This window comes from Anthonomus grandis, chromosome 5 (genome assembly GCF_022605725.1).
Source record: "Anthonomus grandis grandis chromosome 5, icAntGran1.3, whole genome shotgun sequence".
Classification (NCBI taxonomy): Eukaryota; Metazoa; Arthropoda; class Insecta; order Coleoptera; family Curculionidae; genus Anthonomus; species Anthonomus grandis.
The window spans coordinates 9,618,825-9,640,409 of record NC_065550.1 but is presented as its reverse complement, the minus strand read 5'-3'; the positions used below and the strand labels follow the sequence as shown (position 1 = coordinate 9,640,409).

The 21,585-nt window shown below is 35.1% G+C and overlaps 1 protein-coding gene across 2 annotated transcripts in view; it reads left to right on the top strand.

Moving 5' to 3' along the window:
• LOC126736470 (neuroplastin) overlaps positions 1-13,975 on the top strand; it is a 33,467-nt gene extending 19,492 nt beyond the window's left edge. For both annotated transcript variants that reach the window (XM_050440849.1, XM_050440850.1), the window contains one exon: positions 13,025-13,975. In XM_050440849.1, the coding sequence (XP_050296806.1) occupies positions 13,025-13,076 (52 nt within the window). In that variant the 3' untranslated portion in view covers positions 13,077-13,975. The remainder of the gene's footprint in view (positions 1-13,024) is intronic.
• The last annotated feature ends 7,610 nt before the right edge of the window (positions 13,976-21,585 follow it).

The window sequence follows — 21,585 nt, the reverse complement described above, 5'->3', positions numbered from 1 at the left end:
AATGACAAATGATGTTCTATCAGTCAATGTCAACAACTGTCTGTCAGCTCCCTGTCAATTTTGCCAAGCAAGATGGCCGATATACGATTCCGATTTTCACCATACAAGTTTCATCCATGTGATTGAAATTCTTATCTTTGAAAAGCACATTCCCACCCCACCAGACAACAGTTTGTATTTTGTGGTGTAGATATTATATTATTTTAAGAAGTAAAGATTCTTATAGGTAATTCTAATTAATTATTAAAAAATTAATTGAAACTATTTGAATATTTTTTTAATAAATAAAAAAACTGAAATGCCAGAATTGCAATTAGATTTTTCTATTTTGATTTTAAAATCTCTTATTTGCTTGAAGTTTTTTATGAGTTTGTAAGAAAAATATTCTCCTTTAGTTCTATCGACAAAAATCGTAACTATTTTGAATAATGTTTTTTTAGTAATGAAAAAACCGGCTATAAGGCGACATTTACAAGTAGGTTTTTCTATTTTTATTTTAAAACCTATTATTTGTTAAAGTTTTTTTTTAATGAGGTTGGAGGAAAAATATTATCCTTCAATCCTATTTAAAAAATCATAACTACTCGTATTTGATTTGATAAACTTTTTACTTAATAAGTTACTTGCAAAAATGAGCAGCGTCCAATGATTTTTATTACAAATATCAAGTTTCCCTCTGAGACGCAACTTAAATTGAATCTAATATTAAGTAGAAATTAGGATTATCTTCATATGCTAATAATGACTAAAGTTTTTTAATTTAAACTTAAACACCCTGTAGCAAAAGAATGAAGCTACTGCAAACTTATAAAATGACTTGACAAATCACACATTAGCATATCATCTAGTAACTCTATACAGGATGTCACAAAAATAATGGTAAATATTTTAATAGCAGATTCCTTTTGAAAAAAAAAGTGGTTAAATTAAATTTTCCTAGTCCAAAAGTCAAACACAAGCAAGATACGGCCATAGATTTAGCATGTATTGTTGGTTTTTATAACAAAATTTGGAATAGGGTTTTGTTTTTATATGGCAAATCTTAAAATAAATCTTTTTTTAAATTACGTCATAGAGGGTGCCACCAGCAACATTTTGATATATATATTTTTTTTTTAATTGCGTAACTTTTTTAGGCTTGGAATAATTTAATTTATTATTTAAAATATATATTGTGTAAACAGTTTTGCTTTAAAAAGGTATACTTCAAAAATCTCACTACGATTAACTCTTTTCGACATATTCACATTTAAAGTTTTTAATTCACTCAACAAAAACGACATTCATAAACTATTAAAATTGCTTTATTACACTTCGACTGAATAATACAAATATTTGCCAGTAAATGATCGATATGATCTCCATACATTTTAAAATTCTTCTACTGAAAGATCGTGGAATTTTAGGAAAAAATTGCTCATTTCGAAATGGCTCAGCGGAAGTTAATATTTTTACCATTAATTTCATCTATCCCCATATGCGAAAATCCAATGGGTTAAAGTCTGGAGTTCATGCGGGCCAAGATCTTCGACTTTCACGTGATACGCAATAAGTAATAATAAATAACAATGACCGACAGAACTATAACAATAAGAATGCAATAAAAGGTAATAAATCATGTTACTAATCGTTTGTTTTTGATTTTTCATAACCACTCATGTAACTGACAAAAACATACAGTGAAAATGACATTTATAATACTTTATCTTGTCAGGCACCGCCTACTTAACAGATATTTTAGCCTGAAGTAGGAAAATTAAATTTTAAGTGTCGAGAAAACGAGGTATAAAATTTCTAACGTGAAGTCCTGTAACGTCAAAATGGTTTAAGTTAAAGCAAAACGACTTTACATTTCTACCTTAGTATATCAAGACCTATCCTCGCTTCTGTGTGCGTTAAGTCGCACACCTTAACTGATGGTTAACTTAGCTAACAGTGTGGTCCTTCAGCTACGAATTATACATAGTATTGGACAAACATAATAATTATTTCAAGGAATGTAAATGCCGTTTTGCTTTAACTTGAACCGTTTTGACGTTACACGCTTTAAAATGTTAAAAACGTTAGTTTTAAGACGTCATTTTCCTTAAAACTTCGGGTTTCAAAAATTAAGCAACGATGCATATGAAATTAAAAGCCCTTTCTAATGAGTTATTGAGCCCATTTCCAGGGAAAAAATTTGGGGATGACGCTTCCTTTTAATGAATTTAAGATTTTGTTATGCTTCTGACATCAAAAATTGATGTCAGAAGCATCACCCGCCCACACAAACTTGACGTATGTTTGGAAGAAAAGTTCTTTTCCTTCCTGTAATGCCTTGAGGGAAGTTTTCGATGCGCAAACCCGTATATTCGACACGCGAGTTTTTAATAGATTATTCGATATTTCTGACATTTTTTTATATCTGAGAATTCTAGAACGATGTTATTTTTATGGACGAAAAGACTTGGCAATCGACAATTTCGGGCTAAGTAAAAGTTTATCATCCCTATAATACCCGATACGATCCTAAATATGTTTGTAAGAGACCCTGAAGTGGAAGATTCTCAGGTGCTTGTGGTTGGATGTCTTTGAATGGTCCTGGAGTATTTTGGCAAATAGAGGGCAATCTGACAGGAGATCATTATCGACCATTCTCGAAAATATGTTGCTGCCGTCCGTTGACGTCATCTATCCCAATGGCTTTAAAATAATTCACGACAAGTCACCAATTCATATCTCACGTGTTATCAGGGAATCGATTGGGCGACAAGAAAATATGCAGATGTAACTGAACAAACCACTAGACATTTTATGCCACTGTCCATGTGTAAGAAAGTAGACTCGTCTCAGGTTTAGAATCGACTATATTGATCAGATAGAAAATACATATACATTTCGTTAACAATAATATTAATTGGTCTTGATCTATTAACCTACATCAGTGTTGCGACCTAGATTTGACGTTGGGTTGTTGATACTAAATAGTTTACATAAAGGTAGCACCACATCTTTCCCCTTTTAAAAGAATGGCTTTTATTTTGGGCAAAGATAAAAGACATTCGTTTTAAATAAAATATTTGCCCGTATTTTGAGAAAGCTGTGTTGCTTTGTGAAATACCGTAATTATTAGTCTATCCTACCCCTTTTTTTTTTTTTTTTTACTATAAAGACTTACTCTTAAAATATTTACAAATTATTATCACTATTACCATAATTATCCTTACACTTATACGTCACACTACTACGATAAATACTTTTATAAAATAATGTTTGCGAATAAGTTATTTACAATGTGTGAGTATATGTCAACATATAATATTACTATACTAATTCTGTTTAATTTGTCGCGACATTAGATTTATATACATACATAATACGTCAATTTTCACTAGCACAGTATTTGTGTACTCTGTTTTTATGCACAGTAATTACTTTCCCTTTTTCACTTTTCACTGTACAATTTACCCCACTTGTACTTATAACTACAAAAGGGCCGTTAAACCAAGGATCAAACTTCGTCCGATTTTCTTTTTTAATGACTACAAAGTCACCTGGGTGCAGACTAAGGCTTTGAGAAGTTCTATCGTACTCTAACTTGCGCTTATCTTTCGCTCTGATTACAAAATCTCTCGCTCGCTGTAAAGAAATTTGAAGTTTATGACGAACTTCTTGATAAAAGGCATCAATATTGTAAATTGGGTCAATATTGTTTGTCAAGTCAGAAGTAAACTCAGGATTTCTTCCAAAAACTAGCTCAAAAGGCGTATAATCATGCAAAACTCCTGGGGTTGTATTAAAGCAAAATGAAAAATATTTAATATACTTGTCCCAATCTGTCCAAGAATCATTAATGTACGACCTTAAATAGTCATTTAAAATTCTATGATTTCGCTCACAACCTCCGATGCTTTGGTGGTGGTAGGCTGTCGAAAATTTGTGATTTATTTGTAGTAGATTGGTCACTTTTTCTAAAACCTCATTCTTAAATTCAGTCCCTAGGTCAGTACGAATCTCTTTCATCGGTCCATATACCAAAATAAAGTTATCTACTATTGCCTTGGCTACTGTTAATGCTTCTTTATTTTGTATAGGCGCGATGATAAGATATTTCGTTAATTCGCATTGCATGGTTACGGCATAAACATTATTGTTATCGCTTTTTGTAAACGGGCCAATAGTGTCTATGCATACAATATCGAAAGCTCGTTGCGGTGTTGGCGTAATGACCATGGGTTCCTGATGATTAATTTTGCTTTTGTTTACCTGGCATTTTTTACAAGTTTTTACATAGTTTGCAACATCACGTGACATCTTTTTCCAACGAAATTTGGTTCTTAGTTTTTTCAAAAGTCTCTTTTGACCGCAGTGACCGCCGCAAATTGGGTCATCATGATACTTCTGAATAAGTTTTTGTTTTTCATCCTTGTCTATTATAAGTTTTGGGTCGTGGTATAAAAATATTTTTAAATTGTGTAAATAGTCTTGTCTTAGTAATTTAAAATCTTCAAACGTGCACGTACTAAATATTTCATCATTTAATCTTAATTTTAATTTTTGCAAATTGTTTTCACTAGCCATTATTCGAAGCTGAGACAATATTTTCCCTAAAGAAAAATTGCCATTAGTGAAATTCATTTTGCTTTCAGCGCTGATTTTATTTTTACCGTGATTTTCCAAAATTATTCGTAAATAATCTGGCTTAATAATAAATTTTATACTAGGAATTTTAATTAAATCGTAGTTATCATTTGTTTGTATTATTTTTAAGTCTTTACCTGATTCGAGAGAACGCGTTTTTGAATTATTTTGGGACACGAATGTTCCCTGTTGTTTTCTAGACATAGACCTAGTTATTGCCAAAATTTGCTTAGACTCTGACGTCATATTCTTAAGATCTTGCATATTAATTCTAGATAACGCGTCAGCTACGACGTTATCCTTACCTTTTATGTATTCGATTTCAAAATCATATTCCTCTAAATCTAATCTCATGCGCATTAGCTTTGAAGAAGGATTTTTCATTGCAAAGAGATAAACTAGGGGTCTATGATCTGATTTAACTAAAAAATGTGTGCCATATAAATAAGGTCTAAAGTGATTAATGCCCCAATGTATGGCTGCTAATTCCTTTTCTATGACAGATTTATTAGTTTCTCCTTTTGTGAAACTTCTTGACGCATATGCTATAGGCAGATCTTGACCATTTGATTTTTGAGATAGAACTGCACCGCAAGCCTCTTTTGACGCGTCGGTTGTCAAGATAAAAGGCTTTGAAAAATCTGGGTGTTGTAATATTTGCGGATCAATAAGCATATGCTTCAGCCTGTTAAACGAATCTTGGCATTCTTTGGTCCATACAAATGGTGCATTTTTTTTTGTTAGCTTAGTTAGTGGTTTAGCAATTTCTGCGAAATTTCGTATAAACCTTCTATAATAATTACAGAAACTAGTAAACCGCCTAACGTCATCGCCGTTTGTTGGAATTGGATATTTACGAATTGCCTCATATTTCGATTCGTCAGGTAAAATACCATCCGCGCGTATTTGATGACCAACGTAACAACAATTGTTTTGGAAAAATGCACATTTGTTTGGGTTTAATTTTAGATTAAATTTACGACAGGTACTAAACACACTTTTTAGATTTTCAAGGTGGTGACCTACTGAGCATCCAATAACAATTAGGTGATCCATATATAAAAATGCCTTTTCGGGGGTTATTCCCGCAAAAGCGATACTCATCATTCGCTGAAAACTATTTGGACTAACTTTCAAACCGAATGGCAGCCTAGTAAATCTATAAGAACCTTGATTTGTGCTAAAAGTTGTTATATCTCTGGAATTTTCTTCCAAGGGTATTTGATGAAATCCCGATTTAAGATCTAATGTAGAAAAATATTTGGCTCTTCCCAATTGATCTAAAATTTCAGAAATTGACTTAATCGGAAATTTATCAGCACAAAGTTTTCTGTTAATCTGGCGAAAATCGACTATTAGACGCCATTTTTTCTCACCGTCTTTGGATTTTTTAGGAACCAATAATATTGGGCTATTATATTCGGCATACGATGGCTCAATAATATTGTCTTTAAGCATTTTATTTACCTGCGCATTAACTTCGTCTGTCTGTGAGTACGGTGTCCTGTAATTTTTTATGTAAACTGGGGAGTCATCAGTAAGTCTTAGTTTTTGTTCGTAAAAATTATTAGTTGTCAGTAAATCTGATTCTAGTGCAAAAATATCACAGTACTCTTGGCATAAATTAATCACATCATTTTGTAAATATTCCGCTATACCTTGTGTATTTAATTCTCTTAATAATAGATCGTTTCTGTTTTGCTGAGTTGTAATATTTTTGTTTTGAACACAAAGAATGTTGTAGTTGGTTAAATCTGAATGACTTATTTTGGGGTTTTTTAAGGTTACACTATCAAAATTTGTATTTAAAATCCTTATAAATGGGCTCTGACTGGACACTATAGATCCGGCGACAAAAACTCCTGAAGCGATCTCTTTATTTACAATGACTGCGTCGGTTTTAAGATTTTTTAGCGAGTTTAGTTTTCTTACCACTTCGCACCTAGGTGGTATTATTAAAACATCTTCCTCCGGACTATTTAAAATTGGTATGAAAATATCGCCTCTTCTGCTTTTTACCATCATGGTCCAATTACTATAGTCCAGTAGACATTGGTATTTTGTGATAAAATCTCGCCCTAAACATGTCCATTCTGTTTTTTTAATATTTTTCATATCCGTTAGTATTTTTTGAATTTGAATTAAACCTAAAAAATTCAAAAATTTTTTTAAAAGATATAGCTTTTGCCAGTCTGCTTTTAAAATATCAAAACATTTATTAAATATTCAGTTCTTACATAATTTTTTTTTTCTAAAAATGTCTTTACTTTATAAAGTAAGGTATAAGTTGGCTTATTTTGTTAATCTAGATAAAGACAATAAATTAAATGCAAAAACTTTCAGTATATAATTCTAGGTAGTGGGTATCGGATTCTAAAGTAATTTCATGTCGTAAAAATATAGGTGTTATTAACATAAAACGAATATATTAAATTTAAAATTAGGAAAATAACGCTTTCGGTTAAACCCCACTCTTTATTTCTCACAAGTTTAATTTTTCTATTACATAGCATTTGGAATTACTTGGAAGACAGTAGTTTTATTGTCACCCAGTATAGTATATCATTTTGAGGTGTTCAACTGATTCGATTTATGTGTTGTGTTTCACAAAGATATAAAATGTTCCATTATTATTGACATAAGACATAATAGCATTATTTTATATGTTGCACTATTAAATCGTGATAACTCTGTTTAAAAACATAGAGCGATATTTTGGACGTTAAAATTCGCCTACCACAAAAATTAATTTATTCTAAAAGCGTTAGGGCCGTTTAATGGGGAGAAGTCAGCCGGAAAAGCAAGGCGTGCATCTCGACGCGCCGCGCGAATTCGTTCTCACAGAATGGCTTGAAACTTTCTACTGACGGGACCTATACATGTGCTGCAAGTCCGGCTCTGGACAACTGAAATTCCTCAAAAAGTAGCTATCATCACCACCTATTATTTAAAACCCAAAAAAATTCATTTAAATCGCTTAAAGCGTTTTTAATTCAGAGGAAAAAGAACGTTTTTTTTTTTTTTTAATTTTACCACCCTGTATTTTGGAAACGAGGCACCGCCGACCATCGATGGATGATCTTATCTCAAAAACTAATTTTTTATGGTTCCTGTATATACTATTGCATTTTTGACCATTTGAAAGGGAACACCCGGTATATATATTTTGGATGAAAATCTGTTTTTAAAACTATGGAATAAAACATCTGGTGGTTACTTGTGACCTTAAGTGTAGACATTAGTATAGGAACCCATGTCCGAAAGTGTCTCCTAAGTATCTAACTTTTTTTTTTTTGATTTATGAAAATCTAAGATATATGTTATCTAGAAAACATAGTACTTCTTGTTGGGCGTGAATGCACGTGTATTTATGGCCATTGAACAAGTTACGGTAAGCATCTAATAGCGGAATAATCGATAGAGTATCTATCTAGATTCAGATTTTTTACGGACACAGTTTCGTAAAAAGCCTATTTTGCACTACCCTAATTAAGTTCATATAAAAGTTATAATGTGTTATTGCAATGAGACGCTTAAAAACTGCACATTTGTTGCTATATGCGACTGCTTTGAAACGATAGCAATTACGTACTTTTTACTATTAATCATATCTCTTTAGCCAAAACAGAAAACACTTCTTTGGCCACAGGTTCCCAAATTGTTTAATGCATATGCGCGTTGATTTCTCTTCACATGTTTGCGAAAGTAATCAGTTCTTATGAAAAAGATGAAGAACAAACGCACCGCAATGAAGGAAGCGGATTATACATCTGGCATATCTGCAGTCCAAAGCATAAAAGCGGTTACCTGACATTTTTGTCAAAATTTAGTTTTTTCTATATGTCACTATTTATTTCATTTTACAGAAACAAGTATTATTTGTTAATAATATCGATGCAGAGTTTACTATGCATGAGAGAATCAATACAAATAGAAATATTAAAACTCGATTTTCTCGGATTTAAGTTAAACGCAGTAAGCCACTTGTATTCTTTGTACGGCAGATATGGAAGAACTAATTGCAATACAAGTCACTGTACGGCAACTCATGAAGTACAGAACGCTACGTGGCAAAGTATCCTTGGTATAAAAAGTTAATTTCCTAAAGGTTAAAAACAACATACACGATACTGGAATAGAAATAATAACCGAATTTGAATAAAAGGTACTTACATTGGTACCTACTACAGAGAGTTAAGGACAAACATCCAATTAGCATGCTGAAAATTGGACATGTTATTGATCAAACTTCCGTATGTTACACGAGCAGGAGGTTTATTATTATGAGTGGTTTTTACTTCCAGTATTACCAGTGGGGTAACGAAGGGTTCCCGGACTCTTATACAAATGTTTAAAGATGCTTTCTCCTCTCCCTAACTTTAATTTGAATTAGGATTCTGGTATCAAATGCAAATTTTCATTCACAGGCATGCGTAAGATTAAGCAGTTTGGAATCTAGAGAAACATTATATCTGTCAATTTTTTCTAGCGATGTTTTGACTTTTATTTTTCAATTTAATTCAGAAGTATGGGCAATTTCATTTTATAGCAAATTGCCTACTAACTTAAAAATCTCAGACATTTTAACAAGAAATTACTATATATAGAGTAAACATTAGCAATATGTTTGATGGCTAATATGAAAATAAACATTGAGGCACGTTTGAACTGATGTGCATAATCAATTCATGTTGCATATTCAATTTCCTCTCTAGGCAAGTCCTGAATCGCATTTTGAATTCTGAGGATCATATTTTCCCTGGTTGTAGGCCTAGATCGAAAAACCAGATCTTTTACTCTTCCACAGAGGTAAAAATCTAAAACGGTAAAGTTGGGTGACCTGGCTGGCCATGGAAACAGGCTTCCTCTTCTTATTAATTAATCTGAGTATGCTGCATTTAGGTGTTTTACATTGCAAAATGCGCTGGACAACCATCAAGTTGCAGCAACATATTGCGCCTAAGTTTACATCTCCCAATAAGATCGACAATGTGTTTCTGATGAACTGTAAGAACACGTTACCAATTAGTGCCTCGTCAAAGAAATATGGTTTTATAATTGTGCCACCGATTATACCACACCATACATTTATACTCCAGCGTCCTTGATGCTGAACTTCTTGCACCCAGCATGTTTTCAAAGCCTGCTTTATACGCAACCTAATATAAGGTCATTCAAATAGCAGGAATGTTTTAAGACACTATAGAAGTATTAAGAATTGTTTTTGAAAGAATTTCTTTTAAAAGAATTCGTAAAATTTAAAAATCGTTACGGTGAATGATGTGATCAATGATTTCCGATTAATACTTCAAAACTGATCCAAAAACAATTAAGATTTACTATGTTAAAGTCAACACTATTTATCAGATATAGAATGCTATTATTTTTTCATTCCTATATTGACTTTTTTAAATCTATTTGCTGCATATATTTTTAGTTACATCTAAACTATAAACATGTTTAACATACAAAAAAAAATTGACTGGACAAAACCACTACAAGTAGACAAAATGGCTTTAACCGTGCGAATAAAGTATCATCTTTTATTCTAAATTATTTTGGTATTTCATACGGAATCTAAAAATTAAATAGTATATAAGTTGATATCTACCTCCGGCATTACCGGACTACAACGTATTACAACTTTTTGCGCCGCCTCGCGGATTTTCGAAAAACTAGTATTTTTAGTTTCTTGCTTTAAATAAATATTGATGTAAAAGTAAGTTTTCTTAATTCGACTAAGGTATTGAAAATTTACGACGATTTTTGTAATTTTTATTTTGTAATGGTTACATATTTGTTAATAACTTTAGTTTGAGTAGTAATATCTGAATGCGGTTTTTATCAACCTGTTTAGCTTTGTTCCCTGCTTTTAACAGCATAAAAATATATGAATAGAGTACATTCCAAGTCAACGCCCCCTATCGGATTTTAGCAAAAGCTAATAGTAATATTTTCATAAGTATTTTTATGAAATATGAATATGATGATTCTTACTATTTAATATAGTAAGAATCGGCACACCCAGGGCCGACGTTCAGCTGTTTTTCTCACTCAGACTAAAAACTCCCTCGATCAGTTTATTTGACAGGAACAAACCTACAAATAAATTACACCTGAACAGGTGTAGGAAAGAAAATAAAAATGCGAAAAATAAGGTTTTGAGAGACTGCCATTTTGCTATGGGTAGAAGTAATGACTTAATTAGCTATCAAACGATGTATCGCATGACCCCCTTTCTATTTAATTTTATTTTTCAAAATGGCGTCCCACTGCCATTTTGAAGTTTCGCAAAATGAGCTACGGACCAAAAAGTAGTATTTACGTTGCTAATGATGTGTGCCAAATTTAAAATTTTTATATAATCGTATTTAAAAGATAGGAGGAAGGGGGCATCTGAGAGCCGCACTGTATATCGAATGCCAAAACAGATAATGTAGGGGTTTGGTTAGGGAACACACAATTGTTTAATAAGACTGATGGTATGATACTATTATAATTGAGAACTGTACCTTCAAGCTTTTTGTAAGTTGCTGAAAAATGACGGACAAAAAAATTAATTATATCCTGACGTCCTTCAGCAAATCTGCCATTTAGCTGCATACTATTGGGATAAGAGTTTGGTCTTCGTACGTTATTTACATGTTTCCAAAAGTTACTTCAATTTTGGGTTACATCGCAATTATCACCTATAACCTTGCACCTAGTTTTTAAAATGAAAATACTATGTAATCCACTTCAAGTTTGGAAGTTTTATATTTTTTATGTGCTCTTTTTTTTTTCTCTATGATTAATTTTTGACTGAACCAGGGAGGAAATTTAGATGATTTATAATGCTTAACTGAAACAATTGTATCAAATTCCTGTTTCCAAGAAATAGAGGCAAAAAAGTCATTCATAGAATAGTAATCACAGGTTTGAAAATCTAAATAAAAATAATCATATTTGAGATTACTCATGTTATGTAAAGGAAGTAATAATTTATAAGCTGCTATTCATTCATAAGGTGATGCTGTTTATCATTCGTAAGTGCTTTGAACACAATTGAAACTTCTACACACAATGTTTGTAAAAACAGGATCTAAAAGTTCCTGTATCAGTTAGGAATACTATTTATTTGTGACATGTTAGCATAGTTGCAGAGTAAGCCCAGATAATTATCTGTGGTTTCTTTGTTTGCACAAATACGAGCCTTAATACACTTTCTCAACGCCATCATTGTACCACCACCTGGCCTTCCCTGTTATGGTCGATTTACGATCATTCCTAAAGACGTTAATCTTGAAATCATAATTCAGCATAATTCAAGAATATTTTCTTTTTTTCTTGCGTTAGAAAAAACATATTTAAGTTGGCTTTTGTAAAGAAAACTTTCATCTTTTTGTAAAAAATTGCGAGTGCTTATGGAAAATAGTAAGCTCATAACAATTAGAGTTCCAGTTTCCAAACTGACGAATAACTGTCTTAAATTAAACGAATACAGTTTTCTTACATCCATAACTTCAGTTTTACTATAAAGTATTTTTTTATTGAGAACGCTAGTATCTGCTGTTGTACCACATTTAACTGTTGCAAATGGCAGTCACAGATTCCACCCTAGCCCACCAAGCCATAATTTAAATGGGATTGAACTAAATGGTAATAAAAGTTTTTAAGATGTTTGATGTTTAAATATGTTTTTAAATATTTAAATGTGGAGACGGAACCCCTTATTTCATTTGTCAGCGCTTTTAGTTGCAAATCTCTCTTTATTATATGTTGGTCAGTATGAATGGCTAAATATTTTATTGATGTTGCAGCTGGAATTGAGAATGATTGATTATTATTTAATGGTCCTAATTCTTCTTCCAGCTTCCTTTTAATCAACCCTTTAACATATCGCCCTTTATCGTTAAGTTAACTTTTTTTTCGAACTAGTTGGCAATTTCACATTCATACATAGGTACAGGGTGTTATAGTTTAGTAATATTCTGGCCAAATGAATGATTTAAAACACTGTATGTAAACAAAGGTCTGGCTTTATTTTCAAGTAATAATAACTTATATCATTCAATAACTTATTATTGATTAAAATTCTTATATTTCCAATAAACAATTTAAATAAAACTTGTTAAAGTAAATGCGTTGTTCTAAAGTTCTGCAAGCTGAAATAATTATTTTTTAGTCGAATTGAATTTAGATTCTGTGCTATTAATACGCATAGCGAAAAGTTAAGTTTATGCAATTAGTATTAGATCAAAATGCTCCTAAAATATATTTTTCAACATCGTAATAAATACTAATAGTCTTAAAATTCAAATTTGCCGCTATTTTTAAAATGTCTTAAGCTGAGGCCTTGTGTTTTTCTTTAGTGTTTTGATTATCTTTTTGCACCAATTTTTATTCTAACCATTTTTTTTTTCAGGAAAAACACCCCAGACCATGGAAAAGAAGCAAACTTAAGACACAGGCAATAAACTAATAAAAAAACTTAAAAGTGGTACCTTCAGAGAAAAGCCATCAGTTTTATTCCGAACGTACCTGACCTTATTGAAATTATAGTTGCCAGTTTCATTTTCACGCATTGTTACTATTCAAACGATAACAATTTCTTGGAGTCTTTTTTCATATTTTTAGAAATATTTATAATTTTAGAAATATTATCAATCTATGTTCAAACATTGTTCACTTATGCAGAATTCGATTGTTTAGGAGTCCTAAAGTAGCCTTATATGCGTCGTGTTTTACGATTAAAACTGTAATCGATTTACTTTTAAAACTAAGATTTTAAATTAAAATAAAATTCATTATAATAGATTTAGACATGTATGCCTTTATCTAACAGCATTCTCCTTAAGAGATTGTTCGAAATGAAAAATTAATACAAATACATCGCCTTCCTAACCCTTATAGTCATATACGTTATTCTTTTGTTGTTAGAAGCCACTTTCACCAAAGAAATTATCCAAATATTTTTTAGACAGGCTGCGATGTTTCTGCGTACTTAAACTTTAAATTAAAACTGCCATGACCGTAGGTGAAAAGTGGTTTCCATTTTTGATGTACATAGATACTAGATTAAAAATTATATTACTGCTAGGCGGTAGGACAGTTATTCAATAGGGGAAGTTTTTTCAAAACACCCATATTGGTCAGAAATATTCATTTTTGTTTTGTTAACACGAAAATGGTATTTAACCAAAGAGAACACTTGAGGCTTTCATTTTTAAAAGTTAATTTAATTTTAAACTTAACAGAGTTTGGTGCTTATTTCCATTGTTGGTATGTTAAAATTAAACAAATATTAATGTTAGGATGTTTATTCGTATTGTTAGTCCTTTTTTGTCTTAAATAAATAAATTCGGAATCCTATTAATTTTTCTTGTTATTTTCATATATTTCCCATCCGGTGTTAAAAGAATACCTATTAGATTATATTATTATTAATTATTTATTAGGTTCGAAAAAATGAGTTATTGTTTTTAAACATATGAGGTTTATGCCAAGAGTATATGCAATCTACAACCCGACAACTTTGGGGTATAGATGTCTTGGAAATTCTCCTATTCTGAAAAGTCTTCATTTTGTTATTGCAAAAAAATGATTGAAAGATTAATCAACGAATTTCTATTTTGTTCTAAATTTTGTATTTAATCTCTGAAATAGTTGTGCACATACTATCCAAATAATAAATAAACGGAGAGTTTTTGGGGACCAGTGTAGAGTTAATATAAATAAATACACAAAGTAGTACAAATGGTTAAAAGATGGACACCTTGTGCAGAAATATTTCTCAAATTTTTTTTTTCGGCGAACAAATTCATCATGAACACCCGTAATTCTTTAACAACTTTTAGAAAAACCAGTAGTGTAGCTCTTATCCTCTCTGGTGAGGGTTTAGCTTCGCTCAGGACTATCGTCCTTCACAACCTCTAGATAGCGTGCATCTACTTTTCCAAATCCTGCAGAGTACATGACCTGTGAGCAGCCTGCAGCAGTTGCTTCTAGTAGTTTTTATTTTCAAGTTCCAACCAACGTCTGATATCCCTTTTCCAGGTTTCATCGCTGACGCAGAATGTGGTTTATGGCCGGGGCTATGAGTCTGTTGCTGGCCACTTTCATTGCAAGTTAGATTGCCCTTCCTGCAGCACCATATTTTGGTCTTTGGCTAGGTCGGCGAGATCTTCCCAGCAGTTTTGTCTTTGAACTAGTCTCGAGCTGTCCTAACACGTTTGTTGCAGCCTGGCCTCATCTACTGATTGGGAAGGTTCGGCTCCTTGGCGCCTCTTCCGTCATCAAGTGGACAAAAGTCTCGATTCCTATTATGTTTGCCTGTATGTCTGTCTATTGCGTCTAGGTTCAGCGTGAGTTGCCTGCCCTGTTGTCTATCCTCTAGTTACGATCACTGCTACCCTGATCTTCGAGGGTATGGCCGCAGTGTAACTTCTGTTTTAGGGGTAACCTTTGTTCCCAGCGGTCCCTTTCCTCAATTACAAAGGGCTTGTCTAGCTGTGTGACCTTGGTTTTGTTCGTTTTTAGTGCCGTACGCTCAAGGTCCCCTGTCTTGTCGAATTAGGGCATTATGTCAAACCTTCGTTATGATTGGTGCGACATTTGGTAGTAATTAGTAAGTAGCCTTTTTGCTCCTGATATTTTTCTAGTCGGTCTCGTTGATATCGTTCCTGCTATACCCTGACACGCTGTTTTTTGTGTTTTGTTGAGTGTCGGAATAGTAGTAGTAGTAGTAATGGTGGGGCCACAGTATCCAGCGTCCTTTTCCGCCAACCCCTGGAATCTCGTCATCACCGCTGTCATCTAAGCAGGCGACCCATCCTAATAAAGGAGAGCAGGCCTTCCCAGTTAAGGTCCTTTGGTTTTTCTCGTGGCAGAAATGCTGCACCCATGATTCTCTCCTAAACTTAGCCCATCCTATAAAATGATATGCCGTTTCCACCGCTAGGCCACAACTATGGCACAGCGGGCTCGGCACCACGCCTAAGATATGCAGATGTCGGTTGAGTGCAGTGACCTGTTAGGACTCCGGTTCGGTCTGCTATAATCCCCCTGTGCCGGGGCAGCAGCCACGCTATTCTAGCTTTAGTTGAATTTGATAGCAGTTCTTTGGCCGGTCAACAACCGCTATTCCTTTTCCTGGTCTTTTCCCATGCCCAGTTGTCTAGGACATGGAAATATCTTTTACTTAGTCCAAGGTAGAGTTCGGAGCGAATTGGTGGGAGAGCTGATCCGAGCCTCGCGAACTCGTGCGCCCGCGCATTGCTCTCCACTCCGCTAGGTCATTTGATGTTATTATATTATGTCTGTGTTATTTCAGTCTCTTTGACTTTTTTCCTGGTGGCCACTTTGTGAGTGGCGAACACTTCGGCTTGAAAGACTGACGAATGTCTTCCAAGCGAGAAAGCTTGTCCTTGATCGGTATTGCTACGATACATTCCAGCTCCTGATAGCCCTGTGTGGGCCATTCCTAAACCGTCTGTGTACCATATTTGCAAATCGATTGAGTTCAAACCTCTATATTAGGCTACTCTTCCCTGCTTGCTATGTCGACCTCAAACGAATCTCCTAACCACGCAGTGGCCTCTGAGTTTGCGTTAAGGGGCGGTAGAATTGGTATTTCCTTCTCTACCACTACCAGTTTGGTGATAGATGTATCCGGGTGCGATCCGATGCCGGGTCGATACTGCTATGTGGCGCAACCCTTCATCCTTACATATGTTGCTAGCGGGTCCATCTGAATCTACAGCGGGAGTTCCGGCAAGTCCAGAAGGATGTTAAGCGCTACACCTGTTATGGTTCTCATCGCTCCTGTAATGCTGAGACCGGCCAGCTTTTGCAGTCTAGCTAGTTTTTGAGCATTTGAAGACCTATTTGTTGCCGTCCACCAGACCACCGAGCCGTACACTATTCTAGTTCTGATTACAGTAGTAGATCCAGTGCAGGATGTTGGGCCTCATACCCTATTTAATGCCAACTACACTTGAAGTTGACCACAAGATGGCGATTCCTTTGTTGACTGCCTCGGTGACACTTTCTTACTCCATATTAGCTTGCTGTCCAGATACACGCCTAAGTACTTGACCTCTTGCCTGATGTGCAGAGGTATCTGATACATTAATGGCAGCCTTAGTCCTGCAAGATTTCTCCTTTTTGTGAAAAGTATGAGTTCTGTTTTGTCAGGATTGACAGAGATGCTCGCTTTCACGCACCACCTTTGGATGATCCTGCATGCGATCACACTACCTCAATGAATTTGCCTGTAACTATAACCAGTCTGTTATCAGCATAGGCTCTCGCATAGAACCCTTCCTGCTCAAGCTGCCTCAGGAGACCACCAAAGATTTGACGATAGACAATTGCGGGCACCCACCATTCACCTCGATCGGTGATTTACCAGAGCTGAGCTAGCAGTCCTCTGTCGCAGCGCTGATCTGACCCAATGGACCAATGAAGCCGGTATGCTCGTGGTCTGTAGAGTCTGACAAATCTGATTGGTCTTTACCTTATCGAAGACTCCTTCAACGTCTAATGCAACCTTCTTATTATTGATGGCTCTCTCTGCTTTTTCAACTACGGCGTGTAGAGCAGTTTCAGTAGACCGCCTTTTTGTGTACGCGTGTTGTTTTTTATGCAGTTTATTTGCCTTCAGAATTACCTCAGTTAAATGTTTATCGACCATGCTTTCAAAAATGTTCGTTATTTCAAGGACGTTAAATTGATGGGCCTAAAAGTCTTGGCGATGCTGTAGTCCTTTTTGCCCGCTTTGGGGATAAAGACCACATTTGCTGCCCTCCATGCCTTCGGTACATATTCCATTACTACGCTAGCCCGAAAAATATCCTTCAATTGAGGAAGGATTAAAGCTAGACCATCTTTGGGATTATTCTATCTGGCCCAGCTGCCTTGTATGGACAGAATTCACTCACTGCCCATTTGATAGGGCTATCGATCACTATTTCTCCAGCCAATCCCCAATCAGACTCCTGATGGTTCTCGACCGGAGCCGTAACCGTATCGCCCTCTCCTGGAAAATGAGCCTTAAGGAGTGTTTTAAAGTCCCTCTTTAGTACTTGTTGTCTCCTACCTTTAGAGAGCCTATTTCTCTGATTTGTTCCCTAAAGCAGTAAGGTAGGATTAGTATAAGTTCTCGTTTCTGGCCAACCACGACACTAACCAGTTCAGCGGTAGCGGCGTGGCTGTGTTGTAAGTTCACTTGACTTACCCGTATCTGCTCCATCTCAAGGTCTTACTGGAGTGGGGGAGCCTTAGCGCCTATTATTGTTTGGGCCGGCCAGACTCACCGGAACTTGACTGTACTGCAACTGGCCGGGACGGCTCCCTTCTACCTCACACCCTGAATACTTTTAGGGTAATCAGCTCGTAAAAGACTTGCCACCCAGCCTGCTGCAGCTTATCCATCTCGGCCCGGCTGATCCGAAAGCTGATAGTTCAGCCGCCCAATTCTCTGAAGGTGTTGCCACCCTCTGACGTTAATAGACTGACGCCTTAAATAATTGACTTGAATAATAGACCGCTCGCATGGCTTACTTTGCTTTAATCGAGTCTCACTTGCGGTATGGTATAGTTTTTTGGGGATGTGCCTATCAGGGCTTATTTCACTCCGTGTTTGTGTTGCAAAAGAGAGCTATCAGAAGAATATGTGGTGTAGATCCAAGGCAATCTTCTAAAACACAAGTTGCTGAATTTACCTTCTCTTTTTGTTCTCGAAACATTCAGTTTATTATACAAAAAGTCCATTCATCTAATACTCTAAACAATACAAGGCAGAGAGGCTGTTTACTAACACCCATTCCTCACATAATGCTTATCAAAAATTACATTTTATACGTAATGTCAGGAAGATCTATAATTATCTGCCGAAAAAAGTTGAAGGAATCCAACTGTTTTAAAATTTTTAAGAGTAAACTTAAAAATGTTCTCTTAAGCAAATCCTACTATACCGTGAGCGAATTTTTGCAAGACATAATTTAATCCCTCGACACATTGGTTTTTCTTTCCTGCTTGCCTAAATATATTAACTAATACTAGATTAAAGATCTTATTTTTTTTTACACTTGTGTGCCTTTTAGTGTCCTTTTAATGTCCGATTATTTATTTTTTGTTTTGTAATTATCTTTTAATTTGTTTTAAAAGCGGATTATGGATTTTAGCTTATATTTAAATACCTTGTTACTTAAAATATTTTTATTTATTTATTTGACTTAATCTTTAGTATAGCTTTGTCAAAATAATTATAATGTTCTATGATAATAAAGCATTTTTTGACTTTAACTTGTATAATGTTTTGACCGTAGAGAAATTCTACGGTCTCTTAAAGGCTTTTCCTGGCTCCTGAGGACGAAGGCTATCTCCACCGGCCAGGGAAGGTCTGCTGCCCGGGTCGCCCCAAACTTCTGACCTCCTCTCACTAGCGGGCGGCAACCATTTAGCAGCCAATTCCTTGACTGTTCGTCCTCGTTTTTTACCAGGAAAAACCCCGCCTCTGTTCTATCGGAGTTCCTACAGCGAAGAGACATCTCCGTATCCCCGCCTGGCCAATAAATAACCGTTCTCATTTCTGAGATGAGGTGCATTCTTATCTCCTCCGCCTCCTCCACAGTAACAGTACCCTCCCCCTGTCTAACCTGATCGCAACCTTCAGGTCCGCCCTTGATGCAGCGGAATTGTGGCTGCCGGATATTCGCGTTGCGGGATTTTTCGTGGATAGCCGACCTGGGCCGTTTCCCCTTTCCAGGCGAGACTTGCCACAGCCTTCGGCTGTCTTACCAGCCGCTTGTTTATCCTTTCCGGTGGTGTTTCTTTGTTCTTTTGACGGTCATTTTCGTTGATTGTGTATTGATAATTAATAATTTTATTAGAATGACCTAATGAAATAATTACACTTCTTTACATTCCGTTTCAGAGTATTACCATTACACCACTCAGCAATATCATTTAAATCCAATTGAAGTAGCTCAACTTCAACATATGATTTAATGGATTTATATAGTCTAAAATCATCAACAAAGAGTTTTGCTTTTTTGCTGCTTTGTATGAACAATTTTATCATTCAAGTCTCTTATGAACAAGTTACAAAAGACAGGAGAAATATGCGAACCAGAAGCACACTTAAATTCTACAATTCTCCTATACTTCACTTTTACTATTAGAAATATAATTATTTATCCTAACCGTGTGTGCGATCAGTCAAAAAACTATGAAAAAATTCAACAAAAGTCTCATACTTACCCCCAAACTTCCTAACCAGGTGATCATGATCAACCCTATTAAAGGCCCGTTAAGAAGTCTGTATACACAGTATCAACATATGCAGACTATTCAAAACTACCGTTTAAAGGATACTGGTAATTCAACAAGTTTCTACCCTGAGAAAAACCATGTTGATCACTAAGAAATTGCGCAAACAGTGCCACGAAAATTCTTGTCAAACAGAAAACATCAGTTCTATCGCTGTACTTTCGAATAATCAGAAAATTTTCGGAAAAGGTGATGCAAAGTTTTACGTTAATTTCTCAAAGTCCAAAAATTAACATAATTCATGTCCTTACAATTTTTAAATTTTGTGTGAACAATGTTTTTTTGAACAACAAGATTCTATAATTTTCTACTAAATCAAGCGGGAAAATTATCTGATTTAAAATATTTAATTGGAACAAACATTTCAATAGCAAAATAGAAAGTATTGTAAAAATCATCAATGCATTTATTATTATCTTGCTGATCAAAAGTAATATTCCTATTCCTGCTAGCAAGGTAATTATTAATAACAACAAAATTACACTTTACATAATTATAATAATAAACATTATACTTATGATTTAAATGTTGTGTTTTTTAAAGGGCATATATGATTTCAATATCAGACCAACTTGAGAAAACAAATCAAGAATTGTACCAAACAAATTTCGCAAGTTATTCACCTGCTTAAGATAAAGGTAGTTACAACAACTACATACAACATTTGCAGACGATATAGACTCAACCATCCATATTGCATGTGGCAGGTTAAAATCACCACACAACTAGTATGAACACTCGCAAGATTCATCGATGAAGGGAAAAATTCATTGTAAGCTGACCAAGGAGAAGCAAGAGGGATGTAGACAGCGCCAAAAATGATATTCTTCTCAGCGCATGATCCAAACACAAAGACAGGGTTGAATCAAAAACGCAGCATACCGCAAATGGCGTCAACATCCTTCCATCGAAAATCGGAGGAACTTTTTAGCCTCCAGAAATAGCTGCAAGCGAATTATTGATGAATGCAAAGAGAGTCACAACAACAGGATCAAAAACAAACTGCTAAACTGCCCAAATGGAACAAGATCTTTCTGGTCGGTATCGAAAGCCGTTAGTCAAGGATTTGCTAAGTCGACCTTGCCACCCCTAACAGCAGATGATGGTTCTATCGCGGTAACAGCAAGGGAAAAAGCCAACTTCGCTAACGTAAACTCTTCGCGTCCAATTCTACTCTGCACTCGCAAGGCAAAACATCGCCATATTTGCCAAGGGTGAATTCATCGATGGGAAAAATTTCGTTTCCCCAACGAATTATAAATAAAATTCTTAAAAGCGTAGACACCAACAACGCTTCTGGACCCGATGGAATTCCAGCCCTAATACTAAAACGTTATGCAGACGAATTGACTCTTCCCTTATGTAGACTGTTCACGGCATCGTATAAGCAGGGCCAATTTCCAACAAGCTGGAAAACTGCTCGAGTGCAAGCTGTACCCAAAAAGGGTAAGAAGACGATGCCCTCCAATTACCGCCCGATTGCACTAGTTCCAGTAATATCGAAGATTATGGAGAAAGCAGTCAACCAACAACTGTTAAGATATCTGGAATCATCTGGACTAATCAGCGAGCATCAATACGGCTTCCGGAAGCTTAGATCCACCGGCGATCTTCTGGCTTACGTCACACACTTGTGGACAGAGGCCATGGAGA